The sequence below is a fragment of the Hypomesus nipponensis genome, chromosome 7, assembly GCF_054491055.1.
Source record: "Hypomesus nipponensis isolate SF chromosome 7, ASM5449105v1, whole genome shotgun sequence".
NCBI classification, from domain to species: Eukaryota; Metazoa; Chordata; class Actinopteri; order Osmeriformes; family Osmeridae; genus Hypomesus; species Hypomesus nipponensis.
The window spans coordinates 13,073,685-13,094,382 of record NC_140367.1 but is presented as its reverse complement, the minus strand read 5'-3'; the positions used below and the strand labels follow the sequence as shown (position 1 = coordinate 13,094,382).

Here is a 20,698-nt window from a genome sequence, read left to right as displayed (position 1 = left end):
CGCATAGGCTATCTATTAAATGATAGGCTAATACTTGTACCTGAAGTAGCCTACACTAACTAAACTGGTAAATAAATTATAGAGATGGAGCAGCATATTTCTTTCACCTTCCATGTTCATCTTGACATTAGCTAAAGCTAACCCCAATGCCATAGCAACTGAACGTCATAGTATCTGAAAAGCTCCGTGGACCCCGTCCACACTAGCCTACTACGCAAACCCGGCGTTTTCAAATGTCTCCGGCTAGGAGAGCGTATTCGAAAAGCTCAGTTTTCAGTGTCCGATTACGCCGTATTTGTGTGAACGGGAGGTACAAACGCAGACATGTATGCGTTTTTACATTTACTCGACTCCATGCAGTGCCGTAGCCGGCTGCAGCCTACAGATTGGAGAAAGGGTTTATCATAGCCCAATCCATAAAATGACAAATGTTCCGACCTTTACAGAGCCGTTTATAACTACTCCCCGACTGCAAGCGGTAACTCTCGCTAGTCGTTGCATGCAGCCGCAGCCGATGTCGAACGTACCTATTGGTTTACGGAGCGCTAGATTGGCTTTGCAAAAAATTATTTTGATCCAGAGCGTTCTATTAACGGAATGACGAATTTAAAATATCGCTCGATCACGTGAATTTGATCGTGGGAAGTTGAAATCGTGATCGTGATTAAAATTTGATTAATCGTGCAGCTCTAATGTTCAGTATAAAGCTCTTTGGAATGGACAATTAACCCAGGATGATTTTCAGTAAATATAGATTGAATGTCTTGCTTACTGATTAAACAAAATCTACAGAAATGGGTTGCGCTGAATGATTCTTCAAAGCCCAACAAGCCATTTAAAGCCAAATTATCTCCCGTTACTTGAATGACTGAGCCAAACAATGGTTGTTCAAAACAAAGAAGCTTTAGGCCTTCAGTTTTAAAAGCTTCAGGTCATCAATAAGAGGCTTTAGTATCACATCAAAACCATATTTTTTCAGATCTTCAGAGTGAAACGGAACTGCAAGATGTACATTCATCAGAACTGAGTTACACTTGGGTGGAAGATTTTTTAAGTTAAGTCAAGTAGACACAACCTAGTTTGTGGATCCCCTTTTTGGAACCAAGAGGGTTAGCCGTTTCAAAGTCATCGTAATATAGTAGAATCTGTAAAGCATGCTTTTGCTGTGAGAATAGGGCATGGTTTTGGCAATATGACCCATCATTGATGTTTTTGTAAATGCAATTTTCACTCGTTTGTCCTGTAGAAAGCTTTCTCTTACTTGATTAGTTTTGAATATGGATTCAAGTGTACCCAGAATGGGTATATACATGCACTTGTCTGTTACAGGAACCTGACTCTATGCCCTTGTTATTCTATCTCTGCGCAAATCCAGTCTCACCCCAAGGACACATTCTTTAACATCGATGTTATAAATAGTAGTTTGGATAAATGTGTAGAAATTACAGAGAGCTTCGTCATATGAGACTGAAGACGTAGTGAGCTTTGAACAGTTCATCAAAAGCTGCCACTGATGTTTGTGCCTTGCATGGGATTGGTTTTCCATCGATAATAAGGTAGAACCTTTGGATATCTTTCTTTTGCTCACCGATGCAAAGGAGGAACGGTTGTCTTGCATCGGCACTCTCAAGGAAGGTAGTCATACTGGCTCCTTCCTGTAGGTAAGTAAAGGGACATAAATTACTATCACATCTCTTTCTGCAGATATAGAGCAAAATGACAATTGTCTCAGAATACCAACATCCATTCAGAGCTTCTTGGTGTAGATTCATATCTATAATGTTTAAAAAGGAACTTTTGCATACCTTAAGATATCTAACAAGATGGCTGGTTGCTTGAGCTGAACTGATCTTGGCAGTTTTTTTCTGGCCCCTTGAAGTTGGAGGGAGCAGATGCAGCAGCAAAAGGATTGAGGACATATCACTGTCCCATCCTAAAGGCATTGAAAATATATGTATTTATTTAGTATAACATTGAAATATATATTTTAGCAAAACTTTTTATACTGACCGTTGTTGTCTTCAGGTTCGGGTTCCGTTGCTGACAGCAACTCATCTATATTCTTTAAAGACTTGCAGTCTGCGATGATTTTTGGCTTGAAGAAAGTTGACCACTTTGACAGGAACTTCTGAGAAACTTTGTCACCAAACATCATCGAGAAATCCTGGTCGATCTACAAACAAAGAAAACAATATTTTAATATAAAGGTTTAAGCATACCTGACAAATTTGATAAAAGGTCGGTCAAATACTGAAATGGAAGATGGAAAGAAAATTAAAGACATTATAGTATAGTGCAGTAGACTATTTTATTGTCCTGCACTGTACTATATTACTGTTCACTGGACAGGAATACTACTAGCCTGGCTCTGCCCTCCTACGTACTTCCGCTCAATTTGGATTTTGCTTCAGTAGTAGGTCTGGGAGCTAGGCTCTGAAGTCGGTTTCTAGAAACACATTTTTTGTAGGTCCAATCAGCGAACAGAGGGAGTGGCTGAGAACGATGATGTTAATGTCGTGCACTAGTTTGAGTAGTTCAGTAATGGCGGCGGAGAATGATGCGAGCGAAACTATTCTGCGGTTGTGGCAGCAACGCTGCTAAATATACATAGGTTAAAGCCAGAGCAAGAACATTCCTTGCTGAGTTTTGTTGGTGGCCATGATGTTGTGGCCCTCCTCCCCATGGGGTTCGGGAAAAGTTTGATTTTCCAGCTACGGCAGCTAGCTCCGTTACAGTAGTGGTGAAGGAGTTGGCTAAGGCGAACGCTTGCGATTGGTTATGGCAAATCAGAGTGGCTCTGGGCGGATCCAATAGTTTTAAACTTCAACAGAGGACCCGCTTTCTAGGAAGTTAACGTTTGTCAATGGAGAGATCCCAGACCCTCTGTACAAATGTAATGTACGAGGGTCTGGTTAGGACCAGGCTAGAATACTACTACCAAAGCAAAATATTTTTCTTACCAATCCAGGTACATCAGGGAAATGAGGGAACACATCTAGGACTGAAGATGATGCATCATCACCAACCATCTTCTGTCCATACTGGAAAGTCGCTCTCATCTTCTCTTTGACTACAGATTCATCGCTGGAATGTCTTATTGTAGATATCGCCTCCCTGCACTCCTCACCAAATAGCTGTTGACAGGTTAACAGTGATTCTCGTCTGGTTTTCGGACCATCCTGAAGAACAGTCTTGGAACGAGCCTGTGAGCCAGCAAAGGTGTTGCGTTGAACCGTCTTGATCCTCCATGAAATGAAGCCAGTATTACCCTTAGGATCATAGTAGGGATGGACGTGGTTAATCAAATATCCGAATATCCTAAAGTAAGTTAGTATTCAAATACTTTTCGAATACTTATGAGCGTAGTTTAATTTAAAAAAAAACTTTTATTGAAAAAACGTTGCATCGTGTTGTGAATTCTAATAGTTGTGACGTTAGAAAATGATGAAAACCGTCACAAAAGGTAGGCTATGCCTGTGTTCTGCTGCGTGTCTCCTTTCATTTCATTTGGCGCTACAAGAAGCATAGTGTCCTGGCTAAGCAGTAGCTCGCAGCAACCTCAGGTCCTGCAGTCTTTTCTACGCCGGCCTGCTCGTAAATCGACTCCGTACCCTCCTCTCCCCTGAGCATTTTTACATGCTAATTCTCCTGAATAAAAATGCGTATGGCTAATGCAGTTGTGGCTCATTTATTTTCTTACCAGTAGCCATTTAGAGCTAGCGTAATCGGCTGTTTATGTTTGCATTGTGGTGGCGCACCGTATCCTATAGGATTCCGCATCCAAGTTAATATCCAAGTTAATATGCAATAGTTCTCCATGTGTGTCTTTCTTTTTTATCGAGGATAGCCTACCCAATGTGTTTAATTTAGTCCAATGTAGCCTACTTTTAATTTCACATAATAATAGGCTAATCGCTTCTCCGCCAAATTAAGAGCCTACGTCTGAAGACGCAGCGTTTTTTCAAGTTCATTGTCTTTTTGGCATGTTAATAAATTGATCTTTCATTTGTTTTCTTTATTCAACCCTTATTTAATCTAATATCTTAACAGTCCCAATTATTGCCAGTATGTGTGGTGGTTTATGTGTTTACTGTATGCTTTGCGTCACGTCAGGCTAATTACATAACGGAACCACATTAACAAAATAGATTATCCGGATATTCGAAAATAATTTTGGATACTATTCGAATAGTGAAATCAGTTAAAATCTCCATCCCTAGATCATAGTAGTGTTCCTTATTAAAGAAAGACCCAAACAGAGGCATCTTGTGCTTTACTTTAAGAATAAATTACTCAACACAATAATTGTAGACAGTGAATATACTGCAAAACATTACAAAAACAGGTGGAAAATGCAAGGGTGAGCAACCTGTAAAAACTCATCTGAAACAAGATGAGTACAAACTACAAAACTGAAGAAAATATTGAAATCACACTGATTTGGTTTTCAGATAGAAACCAAGAACTAACATATCCATGTTTGGAGAATGGATCTTGGAGGTATGGAAAAAGAGTCACAATTCCCAGTGCATAATTTGTTTGTTCAAAATAAGTCAGTTTACTTTTAAGCATGTATGTTTTGTAAGAATAAATACACCTTTACCACTAACGCAGAACAGCATTATTTAGCTACGAAACATGACTGCTCCTAGCCTGGCTGCCAGCCCAACTTCTCCCCGCCCACAAAAAAATTTGGTCGGGAAGTTGGGTCTGGAGGGTCTCGTATTGGGAAACAACTACAGAAAACCAGAATCTGGGCGTACCAATGAAATTGACAGGGCGGGCTTTATACTATGATGGACAGATGGTCAACAGTAACGTAATCACCCTCGTCACAAAAGAGCGCTTAAGTTGAATTCGTTTTGAACAAACAGCATATTACCTTGCTCTGATTGGTTGTAGGTCTATCCAATTGAGCGAAGAGGCATTTGTTTTCCAGGCTCGTTTGAAACACGCCCCGTAGTCAAAGCCCAACGGAGAGTTCTCAGACTCATATTCTGACTAGAATTATGAGTATGACAACATCAGGCTAGATTGCTCCAATAACAAAGTGACATGCAATTCTTACCCATATAGCTTCATCATGTCTGCAACCAGGATGTTCACCATTTGTTTACGTGTTGCATCTGTTAGTGTTTTAGTCTTATCATACTCGTTGAAGACTTCCTCACCCTTTGGATTCGCCCTTAAAACGCCATCAACTTTCTACCCCCAAAAATTACATTGTTATGGCATGCTAATGTTAATTTAGTGGGATTTTTTAAGAATTACATTATTCTAATGGCATTACTTTCCTCAGAATATATTTACAAAACACTTACAAAATAATCAATTGAGGATTTGAAATGTGTGTATTCAAAGCTTACTTATCTTGCTTCATTCTGATCCATTAACCCTGTTGGAATCCTCCTCTTTCTTGTGGATTCAAGAATAACTGTAGAATCTGAAGAATGGGATAAAGCTGGGGATAGTGCAGTCTCTGTCACTACCAAGGATGAATGGGATGAAGTTGGGGACAGTGAAGTAAGCACAGAGGAGGATGCTTGATCTGCAACCAGCTCAACATCCAGATCTACAAAATGGCAGACAGAACAAAGACAATTTAAATGTACCTATCAGTAACAAAACTAAAAAAAAAAAAAAAAATGTATTTAAGATAATGATCAATAGTATATCAAATTATTGCATAGTTTGAGGTCCCTCAAAAATATATTTAAAACAAAACATTGTGCCTTCTACTTGGCGCTGCCTGTGATACCTCATCAAATCCCTGCCTTCACATCCTTACCCATTACTGGTTAAGGAATCTTGAAGGTCAAGACACCTGACTTCACAAGCTCATCAAAGATATCTCCATCCACCCCTGTTCCTGACATATCTGTGATGGTGAGCTGGCTCTCACTGAAGCTGTCTGGCTGCAGACTAAACTCATCTTTCACTTGAAGAATAAAAAGTATAGTACACAGCAATAACAATATAAATTAGTCATGGAGATTATTTTTTCATGTTTGGAGACAAAACTGTCATTAATATTCTAATAACACTACTACTTTTGACCTCTATTCAGAGAATGGTTAACATTGAATGTTCAACTTCAGTGAGAACAGTATTAAATGCAAAACATATAGCCATAAACTACAAACCTTCTTGAAGGAACTTATCAAATTGAAATACTTCATCAGTCTCTGGAATTTTCACATATTTTAGGACTCCTGCAATCTCAATTTTAGCCAACATTTCCTGTAAAATTATATAGAATAAACATGTTATTCAAGCCAGACTAATACCAAATAGGAGCCAGAGTCATGCCTCTCTAAAACAAGAGTTATTAGCACATGAAAACAACATGAATTAGCACAGTACTAGTAGTCTTTTATCAAAGCCCATTGAATTTCCACTTGTCCAGCAGCCATTTTGGCTGAGTCAGTCGGTAGGAAATAAATACCCACGTGCACTTGTTTTAAGCATTATCATTAGATACCTGCAGAAAAGTTGAAGAGCTTAGCTAACCTCAACCCTAAGCAGAGCTTATATCTAACGGTAGTCAAACTGGAGTTGCTATGCACTTCAAAGTTTGCGCATATGTTGCATTAAATAATTACATTCGATTGTGAAGAGCGTTACGCGATGTAACTCGTGGCGCTGAGTGGACAATGTGCACAAAACCCTTCTTTTAGAAAGGGATTCTTCAAATTAACTGTACTATTGTAACTTCAAATTAACTATCTACACGTCTGATAATCAAAATGTTATTTAGATATAACGTCACTGTGTCCAATCCCGACCGTTTTTTAGCTAATATTCTGATAAAATGCCACTTCAAATATTGATAAAAATGATTGTATCACGTTTTCAGCTGATTTACTGATTTCATGTTAAGCTTTAACTTCTTACCTTTCGAGCTAAATATTGTAAAAAAAAAAAAAAAATGAGTTAGCTTATCCTTTACTAGAGCCGGTAAAAAGATGCTGGCGCCGGTAAATTAGCCGTGCGCCATACTTGTCCAAACCCGACCGCACTTATACTCGTAATAAACACTCGCTGCTGCTGTTTTTCCGTGGATATTAACTTGATCCAGGGTCACCAAACTGACCACAATGCTGTCAATATATACGGCGACATAGAGATCACGCTTCAACATCTCCAAACTATGCATAAAATCTCAATTCGACTGTTTACCACCAACTGCTGGATGTTTTGTTGAACTCTTCTCATGTCAGAGTAAAAAGCGTCGCCCGAGTGGTCTTTCGGGTTTCTCTCATCAATGTAACTTTCCTAAATTATTTAGACATGTAAACGTCCATATATGTTTATGAAATTTGACACGTAGATTGTTTGGTATGCCTAAAATAATATTACTTACACTTTGCTAGCGATTGCAAAAGAAAATGGTGGCAAAAAAACAGTTCGGGTTTGGACACAGTGACGTTACATATGCACAGTCCTCATATCAGAATATTTGCTTCCATGCGGCTAACACGTGGGGGCTCTTAGCTAGACTACCTATGTTAGCTAACTAGTATTTTTTTTTATTCAAAAGAATATTGGCATAACTGAAGTAACGTCACATAACTTACATTGCCAAACTTTAGAAACTCAACAGAAATTCAATTTAGCTCACAGTTAGACTTAATAGACCAGTAATCAGAAAACGTGTGACAGTAGAAGAAACAAACGCTTGCTAACGTTAGCTTGCCAGTTACTGTACAGTAGGCGAATACTTAGTTTGTCCGCTCTGGGCTAACGTTACGGTTGCTAGCTAACTGACATTAGGCCTGGCTTGAGTAAAAACGGCAGCCTAACAGTTAGCTAGCTTTAAATATCATAGCTCTACCAATGTCTAAATACATATTTCCATCTGTATATCACTCATTAGGTAATCTAATTAACTGTTACTTACCGACACAATGCAACAAGATTTCTTCAACTGACTTCGAACAAAAAAACTGCTGTGCCTTCCAGTTGAGTTGTGCTGCGACTGAGGTAAATTACTTGACTCCCGCCATATGGTTGCTCTCACAAGATTCTTGTTCACATCAGGCTAGAAGGTAGTAACACCCTAGCTGTGATACTGACAACTCTGAGAGTTGGTTTCACAATAACAATTATAACACTCCATTTTGACCCCAACTCTTTTGTGGTGCAGTGTGAAATCCAACTGATTTAACAACAAAGATTTAGATCAATTCCAAATAGAGTTTAATTGACTATCTTTATCAACACCAGACTTTTAACTCTGCTTAATTTGCTGTGTAGCATAAAAGTAAATCATTATGTACCATATTAAATTGCATAGCATCATATTCCCTTTGCATCGCATCTCATTGAATCGCATTGTGTCGAATCGCACTGCATCGCAATAGAGGTGAATCGTATCGTATCACATTAGTAGTTGCTTTTATGTATCTTTAATGTATCGGATCGTTGGCAGTGCATCGAGATGTGTATCGCATCGTCCTCAGTGGTGGAGATGCACATCCCTAATATCTCTGCTTTTCAAGCCTCGTGCCACTGAGTACCTTCCATAGGAACTGATGGGACATCATTTTTAAACTGCTTTGATGCTTGGTCTATTTACTAATAAGTCTATTGACACGTCATGCCAAAAAACACAAAAGAACATGGTAGGTTAATTTAACATTAATTAATAATTTTATCAGGGTAATATCCACCTTCAGCTAATTTAACTAGCCTAACTTTTACCATGGGGTGACCACTCGCTCCTGATTGGACCAAAATAGTCTTATGACATGCATTTGAGGACAATAAAGTGGGTATAATGTCTAATATTTCCTAAACCTTCCATAAAGCTTTTGAAACATTTTTCAGCAAATATGACAAAGTGCTTCTCAACAACATTGCCTACCCGCCTCCAACTCTGAATACAATTTCATGGTTGATGTGTTAATTGTGCAATGAATTTTGTTATTAGATTACTAGCAAAATAGTAAGGGGGCAGGAAATCATAGAAAAACAACAACTGTATTGTGTTATGGTTTGTTGGAAGTAAAAATACATATTTCAAATGACCATCACAACCCTAACACTACACATGCACAAACAAGGTTTATTTCAGTACACAGCTATTGCAACTATTTCAGCATTGTTGCTTTGTTGGTAATGAACCATTGCAACCGTAATCTTGTACCTGAGCTAAGACATTATGGGACATGCACAAGCACGTTTGTTTGGCAAAGGAAATAGCGCACCTTCTCTAAATCCTTCAATTATTGTACCCACAAACTCAATCAACAAACTACTGTGTATCAACAAATTACTAAAGAAGTAGGCTTATGTCTCGGATGATTTCATTTGTTTTGGGTTCATCCACCCTTTTGTATTTTTTTTTAATGCATTTTTTAATTCACTTTTTTTTGTAGGCGTAGAGTATGTTACATTCTTTCAGCAGTCAGTTATAGGCCTAATATTGGCTATTTAAGGAGGAGGGGCTCAACAATGGCCAAATAAAGATATTACTTATTTATTTATTTTAAGTTATATTCTGCTTTGTTTGTGTAATGTCTGCTGGAATCTACAAAATCTTAATAGTTTTAATTGTAGTTTTTTTTTTATAGATTTTTTTTATTGGAAAAGCAAGAGAACGTAAAAATCGCATTTAGGCCATTTAATTTATGCAATGGCAAAAACATTTACACAAAATAATAAAAAATTGTATTTGGCCTTTGGCCAATTACATTTTGGTGCATCCCTTAGGAACAGAGTACTACTGTTTTTCTTAGAGGCCCCAGTAATCAAGTGCACTTGCCCATTGCCCTAACCTTTTTTTTTTCATTTACATACAAGCAAATGTTTGAAACATGACAAACACATTTTGTTTTTCTTTGTCCAAATTTCCAACTTCAGTGTTTGTTAATGATAATCTCTCTCTTTTTTGGCTTGTGGTCATCAGGGTTAAAGCTGTGAAGTGCTGAAGATGGCTGGAAAATCGGAAAATGGTAAACTCAAAGAAAATGTCATGCAGGCTAGTGTTTGTCAAGTAAGACTATAGGAAATGTGTTTTTTTGGTAATTTTCAAGAAGCCTTTCTCTGTGGGTACCAAACGTAAGCCTTGTTCTGTTTAACCTGATGCACGAGAGGATACAAAAGAAAAACAGCATAGTGTAAATTCCACCTGTAACATTGTTGTGATGTTGGTCTTTGATTTATTTTGTCTGGTCTCCCTCACATAAAAAAGAAAGTGAAGGTTTTTAGCTTATAAAATTAACACTGGTAATTTAGACCGAGAGTTAAGAATGCATCAATGGCTGAATGTTTTTTCCTAATAAGCACTGAGTGACTGGCCAATAATGTGTATGGTCAATTATTTATGACAAAGCTTGTCATTGCAAAATAACAAAATCCGTTCTTCTCACTTTCTTTTGACACAAAATTCAACCTTTTTGAATTTTGTGAATGGGAATAGTTTTGTATTCAGAAGTCTTAGCATTTCATGTATTCTGCAGGGGTTTTTAAATATGAATCATGTAATCAAAGTGAATGAATACCTTTGAAATGTGATGTTGTGACCACCTCTGAATACCACTCTGTGCTTGTGTTTTGTGATTAACATGTTGTCTTTCAATGGCTGTCCTTTATCAGGTGGACTCAGGGAGTTTACCGTAAATGAAGTGGCAGAGCGCTGTCCCATTTGCCTCGGAGTCATGAGCCAAGACAACCTAGCTATGCCTGACAGCTGCTGCCACATCTTCTGTCTCGGCTGCATTCTCACATGGGCAGAGGTAGGAATGAGGTTGATTTAGTTCAGTGTTTCCTCTAGGGTTCATTTTCTTTTTGTTCAAAATTTTGGGGCATAAATACACTGACCCCCTCGCTATCTGAATCTTAATGTACTACTGGTACTATCTTCCTCATTGAAGCAATCAGCCGTCTTTCTCTTCTGGAAGGAAACATTATAGCTAACAAAATCTGAAAATACAATCAACAATATTTTAACACATAGCTTAAACATAATTTATTTTCATTACTGAAGTTACGTTCACTAGTCTAGCTAGCTTGATTAAAGTCTAGTTCTTGCTCTAGCTAAAGTTACTGAACTAGCTGGAACATTGTAAAAGCAAACAACGTTACCGTTGCGCCAGCCACGGTTATATATACAATTATATATAAAACAAACTTACAAAGAGCTCCGTTACACTACCAAAGTTGAATTAGTAATGTTGTTAGCGATGCTTACGTTATTTTGCTAGCTAGCCTATAACATTTCACTGGGTTTTGCAGCTGTTTTATTAACTGAAATTATAATGAAATGTTATGTTCTACTAGCCATTTGCCTACTTTAGCAAGTCACTGTATTTCCAATACAGTGTAAATAATAAAGTAAATAATTCCTCTTTCATGTAATAAGCCCCCGTTCAAGTGTTGAGCATTAAATTAGCTGCAAGGTCTGTAGAGATCTTGAGATAAAGCCACTTCTCTGTTCTAAAACCGGACTATAAGCCACTTCTAAATATAAATTTAATACAAGCACAAGAGAACTGTAAAATCGGAGTACAAGCTGTGGCTTCTTTTCCGAAAATTACGGTAGCTAGTTAAATGTATGCATCTGAAAGATCTATCCTCTGCCCTGTTTGTCACTACCAGGCTGAGCAGAGAGGAGAAAGTGCTCTGCTGCACTCTCGCTGTAGTTTTTTCAGGTGTCATGACTTCGCGAGTGATTGACGTCCTGTCACTGTTCAGTTGCTCATCCTCCAATTGGAGAGAGAGCAGCAGAAGACCGTTCATTTGAGTTCCATGGAGCGGACAGCTCCTCAGATCAATATTATTTTGAAAGAGTCAAAATGCATGTAGAGTAAACACTGTAGTTAATTAAGTGAATTGTGATGTATATTGCAGATCTGAGCAGGTATGGAGTAAAACAAATTGAGGTTTTAAAGGGTTCATTGACTGATTAATAGGGGATTTCACACTATTCCTTATTGTTTCCAAATAGGGTATGTAACATTGGTTGGGCTGAAAAGGGCCCGGGTGCGCCCTAATGCAACTCTGTGAAATAACCTCTCGTTTTATTCCAGGCCCTTCTCCCTTTTGTGGTATACTCATGAATATATAGATGAGCTGCACGCTGATTGGTTGGTTTACAACGAGCGTAGCTGTGGAGCAAAGACGCAACATAGCCAAACATGCATTGTGAATTGTAGATTTACGTGACTACACAGGTTATTTATTCAAATGAAACACATTCAGGAAAATAAAATAACGTTAGCCCCATTGCCAATAAATCACACATTCTACCTATGCTAGATGCAGGATACGTTGGCATTGCTAATAACTGTTAGCAACAAAATCATACTACAGCTTGCGGTTGTGATGAGCATACGGTCGGAACAGCACTTCTTTTCAGTAACAGCGGCTTAGTAAATCCTGCTTTATATTGTCCAAGGTTTTCAAAACTGTCTTTGGGAAAATGGTTTGAGCAAATAAATTATGGAGTGTCGAACTTCGCAGGGATCTTCTCATAGGCAACATCAGCCATGCTTGTCGAGTGTTTGGTTCCTTGGGAAGACTATGAAAGTGTTAGTATTCCCTGTATAGGCTGGAACACTGTATTTATGACCTTAGTCCATTTTAAATATCCTTGAAAAACTTCCAAACCTTCTTCTTTGTAATTCCCGTGGAAGTGCAAATTCTTTCTTGATTTGTTTGCATTTGCATTTAAATAATTAAAAAACATGATTTTCTTTTGCGTCCATGAGAAAACAAAAAAACTATTTAGATGGAACAGCTATTGTTATAAAGTACAAAATGTGTAGTGCAAATTTAAGCAGTTGCCATAACATGGTACTTGCAACTTGATAAAATGTAGCTCACATGGAACAATTCATGTAGAGGTCCTTATGTGACAGGACAAAAAGAGAGCAAGAGAGTGCCTGTGCGAGTGCAATTTTTAGTTTGTGTGTGTGTGTGTGTGTATGTGATCACAGAGGAGCCAGACGATGATTTTAAAACAAAAGCAACACAAGGAACAGCATTTCTTTTTTATATTTGATATTCACAACATTTTCAAATTTAACATTGTTGTCAAAATTATTGAGATATTATCGCTAATATTCGATATATCGCCCAGCCCTGTTTTGCAGTCAATGACCCCTTTAAAGTGCACATCAAAATGTAACTTCTTTTTGCAGTGCTGGTATAAGAGGATAAGGTTACAGAATGGGTATTAAGGTTCATCATTCTGACATTTGTACATTGTCATTAGTGTTTCCTCTATGTTGATTTTGGCGTGGCGGCTCGCCACGGCAACATTTCTGCCGCCACGGTATCAGAAATAGGGCTGTACAAAAGGCCATCTATTAGCAGTGATTGTTATAGTGCATGTCGGAGAATAGCACGGACCACTATGCGTCTTTGCGAAGTTGTATAACTTATGTTGTAAGTTCATTTAAGTCTGTTATTGTATTAGTCTATAGTTCTTGCAAATTTAAATTAAGTTAACTGGTGATTTTCGTTGTTTGTATTCTTCACCTGCTAGCTAAATTGCATTCGATAGTGATTGCTGAACGCCCTTGCTCACGTTTGTATTTTAGGTGCATCATTATGCTGAAGTAGTTACATTGCATTTAAGTGGAACTGAACTGATTTATGAAGTACGGCTCATATAATTATTAAAATAAGATCACAAAACTATCTGACTACTAAAAGAGCAAGATGTTCCATTTGTTAATAAAAAAACGTTTAAAACTTTACTATACTACTGGGCCATCTTTGAATCGTCATGTCTGTGACGTCACGAGAATGGTTAGATACTGTGACTGCCGGCTGCTGGTTGTCATCAAGATTGTCAGGGAGAACAGAGGTAAAAATTGATTTAAACGAACCAGCTAAAACAAGGTGCAAAGTAGGATCTTATTGGCTTGTTGTACAAACACATTTTACAAGACAGAAGGCATTTACTATCATGTTGCCAAGCGGCAACCGCTTTTATGAAAATGGCTTGTAGCTATACAGCGCCAAAGCCCGCCAGTTGCCCCCGGATTCTAAGTTTGCAGGGTTCACTTTACAGAAGTGGATTATATTTATAAACCTGTTAAATACGCTAACGTTACATACACACGCTGGCGTTTTTGACATAGCTACGCTAGCTAGCTCTAGCTCTTAAATTCACATCTGATTGTAGCCAAAGCTAGCTCCGTTACAGTATGTAACGTTTCCTACACTGTAGTTTGTTTAACCGAGCAGCGAATAAGTTATCAACTCAACCAGTGAGTATGTTTCACACAACTTGAAGGGGCTACTAGTAACTGAAACTTACCAGCTATGTATAGGGCGATCCAAACTTTCAATTTCAAGTCTTTTATTGTCAGATGCTCAGAACAACACAGGGTCAGACCGAGCACTGATATTCTTAGGACGGACAGACAACGCAAGTCAACCTGGCATAGCATGACATATAAGTAGCCTACTCAGATCTATGATTCATAGGTTACACCTATGATAAGCTAACATAAAAGGTCTTTCTCCTCACACAGCACGGAAAAGAGCCCGTGCTCAATGTTGAACGATCATTTTGGTTGACTACCAACACTCGGTGTTGTTCAACCTCTCAGTGTTAACTGTATTTATATCTTCCGACAAAACCACATATTCTGCATCATATGGAACAACTGCAGTCCTGCGGGTAGGGCTGCAACAAACAATTATTTTGATAATCGACTAATCTAACGATTATTAGATCGATTATTCTAACTAATAAATAAAACCAAGAAATTACTTCAGCTTTTGAAAAAAACGTTTCCATCTCCTCTCGTGCGGGGATGCTTTCGTTTTAAATGTTCATGCATGTGTAGCCGGTGTGTGGTGAAACTCACTCCTCAAGTATGTAACAGGCCACCCGCGTCAGCGAATTGCTAGCTTTTTGTTGGCGTAGTTGGTAGTGGTGGCCCTTGGGAAGTCAGAGGTGGTGAGTTCGACTCCCGGTGGGAGCGGACAGTGGCCTGTATACCTCTGACGGAACTTGCAATACCACGTCTGTTACACATGCACGATGTGCTGCCATGGAAAACAAGTTCCGCCTTGCACACATTACATATTACAGTGTTTTTAGTTGGATCTTTGGTGAAACTTTCCCACACAATACTTTTTCAGGCCCGTTTGCACCATAGAGTTAATATAACTAGAGACAGCTACTTCTGTCTTCCAAGATGGCGTCCCCATTCATTTCTATGAAAAGTGCTCAGTGGCGCAGCGAGGCAAGCGAGAGCGAGAGACTGGACGCAGCCATCTTTCCACTTCCGTGTCTTCCGGTCTAGTTTTAAACAGTGGCTCTTTTTTTCCCTAGCTCCGAGACCTCATGCACGCTTGCAACAAGCTGTACACGTCATACTTTGCGACAACCAGTCGCGAGCATAGATTTATATGGTTACGAGCGTGTTGGCATTGCAGTTGCAGAATCTATGGGCAGAATGGGGTACAAGTCCGACAAGAATCAGACACATGATGCAAACTTAACGGAAATGTATTCTGTCACTTTTTTCTTCGTGATATGAGTATGATTTACAACGCATTGTATCGGATGAAATAAACTGTTAACATGAACAGCTCCATCGTTGTTCTCGCCAGGCAAAGAAAGCTTAATAGTTATTTTGGTAATCGAAATCTTCCATAATGCAGACTTACCTTGGCTTACTGTCAACTTTATATTCAAACAAAATGCCACAAAATTCACACTGCCTTCAATTTCACATCAGTGTCGAAATGCGACCTGTGTTTTACATGCTCAACCTTGAAAACCAAACGTCTATTAATGGATATAACGTGATCTAACAAGACGTGTTAATAATGTAATAAATAAAAGCTTGAGAAGTGTGTCTAAAATAAACTTTATTGAACATTTGCCTTTGAAAGGGGCATGTTCATAGAACCATAGGCTACAAGACGTTTCCATCAGATGTAAGTGGGGGTGAAACATTGTCCCACAAAAGCAGTCTGGCTTGATGACACAATCAAAAAAAGAATAATGGGTGTGTTTAACAAAAGCTTCTGAAGGCAAGACTAATATTATTTAAATATATATCATTTCCTATTGTGTTTAACAGTTAAAGTATTAATCTTCGTCTTTGCTCCAGATAGACATGTCAAAATTCTAGGGTTAGGGTTAGGGTTAGCTCGCTCTTAACATAATATATTTGCCATCATGTCATGAACATTTTTACGAAAAATCAAATCTGTTTGAAAATAACGGGAATAAACTATATTAACAACATTTCATGTAGGCCTATGTGTGACAACGATTTGCTAAACTCGCTACAACAAGGCAGGCAACTCAAGCCATTTCTCCCTGTGCTCATTCAATATAAGTCTATGGCTCATTCAGCTCAATGTAAATCGGGGGTGGGGGGTGGGGGCTTGGTTTGCACCCTAAAATGTTTTACCGCTGTTTTCTTCTATTGGATAGCATACGGGAGGGCTGAATTAGTCTAGCGCTACAGCGCTGCACTGGTCAAATCACGTTATTGCAGGCACTTAAAATAGGTCCTATGAGATCAAACGATTTGTCGACAACAGAAATATTTGTTGAAAATGTTTTATTGTTGACGTTGTCGATAACGTCGACTAATCGTTGCAGCCCTACCTGCGGGTACAAAATTACGTATTGGTTTGAAAGCATACGCCATAGGATGAACAGGGATAGGTATAATGGGTCGATTTTATAATTTTTTTAATGCAGTTTGGCAGGTTGAAGTTGTGCTCAACCACTCTTGTGACTAAGGCTGTCCCCACTCAGTCGACTAGTCGATTTTCTGGTCGATATGCTCTTGGTCGACTAAGATGTTTTTAGTCGAGCTGCCGTATGGCAGTGTGAGATCTGATTCCCGCTTGTGTCATCATTACTGAATTAACTTAATGCTATACAGAAATTGTAGATTATATTATTTAAGACAAATAAAGCAACTCTAAAAATATGTAGTTTAAAAGAAAAGGTGTTACTGTTTTCCCTTTTGTTAATCTGCGCTTTGTTTTGGTATTTTGCACATGGCACGAGCACAATTGCAGAACTACTAACTCTGCCATAGCCTACTTTGTCGGTGTTATTAGTCAAAATGGCAAAGACATCTGTGGTATGGTAGCATTTCATTAAAGTAAATTTACATTTACAAAGTACCGGGTGACTCGAAAAACGTTGAATGCAAACTCGGTTTATTTTTCATAGTTCGACGTCGAATATGATGTAGCCTACCACCTGAAAAACATAAGTTAGCCTAGCCCTACTTCGCTCATGCTAACGCGCTGGGTTGAGAAATGGATATGCCTATTATGAGAATCACATCCAAATCGAATGCTGCAAGTTCAGGCAATGATAAGCGCGCTCTGATGATTTGCATGTTAAACAAACAATATTTTTAATTTGTAGTACATTGTAAGAGATACTAAATACCATCGGCATTCGGTTACAACAGGACTGGTGATACAAGTCTTATTCTTATTAGTAGGCTATTAGCGGCTGAATCTGCAATGTCCAGCAGCCATTGAGTCAGATCGCAAAAAAAAGCGTTTCAAATTTCGAGTAGTTGAGTAGTTGATTTTCAGACGTTTTAGTCGAGTCTTGGTAGACCAAAGAAAATCTGTCGGGGCAGCCCTACTCGTGACGTCAGATGTATTTGTCATTTAAACATGGCGGCGCCCAGTTCTTTTTAAGTACATAATTTACACAGATTTCGATTATTTATAGAATATGGCATACAGTTGTATGTTATATATTTTTTTATTAAATGTATATACTGTTATAATGTCACTGTGTCTAATTGCAGTTCAGTTCCACTTTAAGGTAATGTAATTAATAGTGGGCTTATTGTTATTATTTGCTACAGAATGCTCAGCCTACATTTCAAGATAAAATTAAGCAGTGTGCACGGGCTTTACATTGGCCTACCTTAATTGGTAGGCTAGGCTACTGACCATTTACAATAAGTTGTTACGTCAATTATTAATTGGCAGCATTTATGCCATTTAGAACATACTTTGAGTGGAAGGGGTGTCTTTAAGCAGCCTAAGATTTTTTGCTTTAGGGGAAATGGGACGAAAATGTGTGCAATATTTCATTAGCTATTAAACAGTAGACGATTACATTAGCCTGCTCCGAAATATAGTGAACTTTGTCTCTGCTGGGGGGGTTGTTGTTCGGACAGACCTGCCCCCACTGTAAAAAAAAAATAAAAAAATCCCAAAGGAAGCACTGCATTATATCTTACTTTGCACTTAACAATACAAAATGCATTTCATTGTTATCCCTGATAACTAATAACCCATTCCTCTAAACCAAGGAGACATAAGCACTGCAATGGTAAATTCAAGGCTTAACATTTGATCAAAACTATAAATGTGTTTTAAAGTCACAGACTGTTCCGTCTTGTCCAGTGGACAGACAGACATTCAATGTCATCTACAAATGGGACACCACTTTGGGACTTGTATTGGTGAGTGAAAAGGTTATTTTGGCTTTTGTCTATTTCATTATTGAATCTCAGCACACTATTTTATAACTTGAACCTTGACTACTGTAGTGAAATGATCTTGTATGTATGCAATGTTTTAGCTTCATCCCTTGTTTCACTTTACTTCTTTGTTACTTATTGTAGGTCCCAGTGACAAAGAAAATTGGCGCATTAGAGCCTGAGAGGTGTTTGTTGAAGCAAGTGCTAAAGAGATTCCTTACTTATTATTATACTTACATTATGAAATACCATAAGGAACATTTCAGTTCATAATTGATATTGTAAAATCCTTTCATTTCAGGAGTCAGCAAAAGGAGCTGCAGATGACCCAAAGGACTCCTGCCAAAGAAAAGAGCCATATTAAGAAATGTGCGTGTGCAAAACATATTCCCAAATCAAATTCCTAATTACCATGCGTGAATCTATAATTATAGGTCTTCAAGGTGTTACAATATCACTACATTGTTTCCTACAGGCAATGATAAAGCCCCTTCTGTGATCAGCAGGAATAAGGTTTGTGAGTGTTTACATGAACTAGAGTTAATCTCATAATTTCTTTGTTTAGTAAGCACAGTCCAGTAAGGACTATTCCTGTTTCAATAGTCCTTGAAGATGATCCTGTTTCAATATCAAAAGCATGCATTGAACTTTGAGTCTGTGTTACGTAAGGAGTTTGAAGGCACTTTGTGTTGTAGCATTTATTTATTTTATTTTTTACCAGGTTCGACCATCTTTACACTTCACTTGGTCCCTGTCTACATCTGGCACAACACTGGGTACTTTGATACAGGGCATGTAAGTAAGCCACCCTCAAACAGCATTTTCATAAAACAGTAACTTCTATAAAATTGTATCTATTGTCGTGTAAATAAACAAGCATTTTAATGAGCTACTATAATGCAAAATTACAATTGGTGTAATAAATCCTCCACTCCCTTTCTGTGCCTAATGCATACGCTGTTCTTCAATTACCCTGCAAGTCTAGTTGAAATTAAATGCATTCCACCGGTTTCTATGAATGCATTTAATCAGAACAACAGATGTTGCCTCGTATCCACTTGTAGGAAGTCACCTTTTCCCTTTGGTGAATCAAGGCCAAGCTACTTGGTTCATTCCACTCCATGAAGAGTGTGTTATCATTGGCTAGTCCAGTTTCACTGCAGCCATGCCATGGCCAACCAACAGAGGGCAGTACAACAGTACTTATCTTAGTGGCCTACTTGCATCATGAATTTGTGTTTAATTCTTGTGTAGTGGAAATCAAATAGATGATAGATGAACTGTCTGACCTGCAGCAGGTTTAAACCCATCATCTCCCTGAGCATCTGACATGCTGTTGAATAATTGTTGTGATTCTTTTCAACCAATGGACAATGACAAATCCCCCAAAATTATTTGTCCAGCACACATTTTGCATCTACATTCAATACCAAAACATATTACAACATACTCCATTCTATAAATAAATCTTAAGTACCCCTATTCATCTATGGAGGAGTTATTTTAGTTATGAATTGTGATTTAGATTCCCAAAAATAAGAAATGTAAATCGGTTTGAAAGATTTATTGTTGAAATAATCTTGTACCAAGTTGCAACAAGGTCATCTTAAAATTCCACAAGAATTTGTAAATAAGTATTTACATAAGGAGAATTTTGCTGGGATTGAACACCATCTATGGATTATAACTTCATATACTAACACTATTGCACCTAACAATGCCATTTGTATTTGTTCAGGATCCAGAGACAACCCAATTGCTAGCGAGTGTTTTGTTTTAGGCACATGTGGTAATGAAGGCATGTGATGTGGTAATTAAGGTACACCATAGTTACAGTATAACATTTCGCATTTGTATTATCTTTCACAATTGTAGAAATTGACTCGCTTAATAGCCTTTTAGACTTTTTGTCAGAATCCCATAAGGTAAATATCAAGCATTGTATAATTACATTCATGATTTGTGCACTTCCTATTTCAAAGGTTTTGAGTGTGACCTCAAGCATGTAATGACTCCTCAGTTTAGCATATTTATATTTTAAATATGTTAATATTAATGTCAACACCAACATATTGGTAAAACCAATAAAGGGCTTATAATATACTTGATCTAGCATTCTTGCATGAAAAGGGTTCTTCAGACAGTATAAATATGTAAGATATCAAAGGGATTGGATGCTATCCTTGGATAAATGTATCCAATGTTAGATTAACACAGAAGTGCAGTGTCTCTTACAATCCTCTTCC

At 38.0% G+C, this 20,698-nt stretch overlaps 1 protein-coding gene, 1 long non-coding RNA gene and 1 pseudogene across 8 annotated transcripts in view; 1 reads left to right on the top strand and 2 right to left on the bottom strand.

Annotated features, from left to right (window-relative positions):
• Window positions 1-20,698, top strand: part of scaf11 (SR-related CTD-associated factor 11) — a 65,582-nt gene that overhangs the window by 8,069 nt on the left and 36,815 nt on the right. For 3 of the 6 annotated variants that reach the window (XM_084701168.1, XM_084701163.1, XM_084701169.1), the window contains exons 2-8: window positions 9,911-9,956; window positions 10,600-10,739; window positions 18,351-18,434; window positions 18,597-18,649; window positions 18,754-18,821; window positions 18,928-18,965; window positions 19,174-19,247. In XM_084701168.1, coding sequence (XP_084557294.1) covers window positions 9,935-9,956; window positions 10,600-10,739; window positions 18,351-18,434; window positions 18,597-18,649; window positions 18,754-18,821; window positions 18,928-18,965; window positions 19,174-19,247 — 479 coding nt within the window. In that variant the 5' untranslated portion in view covers window positions 9,911-9,934. Of the gene's footprint in view, window positions 1-5,590; window positions 5,609-9,910; window positions 9,957-9,979; window positions 9,998-10,599; window positions 10,740-18,350; window positions 18,435-18,596; window positions 18,650-18,753; window positions 18,822-18,927; window positions 18,966-19,173; window positions 19,248-20,698 lie in introns of those variants that run through there. The other 3 variants (XM_084701165.1, XM_084701166.1, XM_084701167.1) reach the window with 3 other exon arrangements.
• Window positions 976-3,299, bottom strand: LOC146276871 (uncharacterized; annotated as a pseudogene). The gene is made up of 5 exons (XR_014762529.1): window positions 2,961-3,299; window positions 2,011-2,173; window positions 1,806-1,933; window positions 1,382-1,655; window positions 976-999 (listed from the first exon to the last, which is right to left on the bottom strand). The product of XR_014762529.1 is annotated as an uncharacterized LOC146276871 (transcript).
• LOC146276870 (uncharacterized) lies at window positions 3,899-8,179 on the bottom strand. The gene is made up of 5 exons (XR_014762428.1): window positions 7,901-8,179; window positions 6,144-6,240; window positions 5,789-5,938; window positions 5,367-5,572; window positions 3,899-5,001 (listed from the first exon to the last, which is right to left on the bottom strand). It is a non-coding gene; the product is annotated as an uncharacterized LOC146276870 (long non-coding RNA).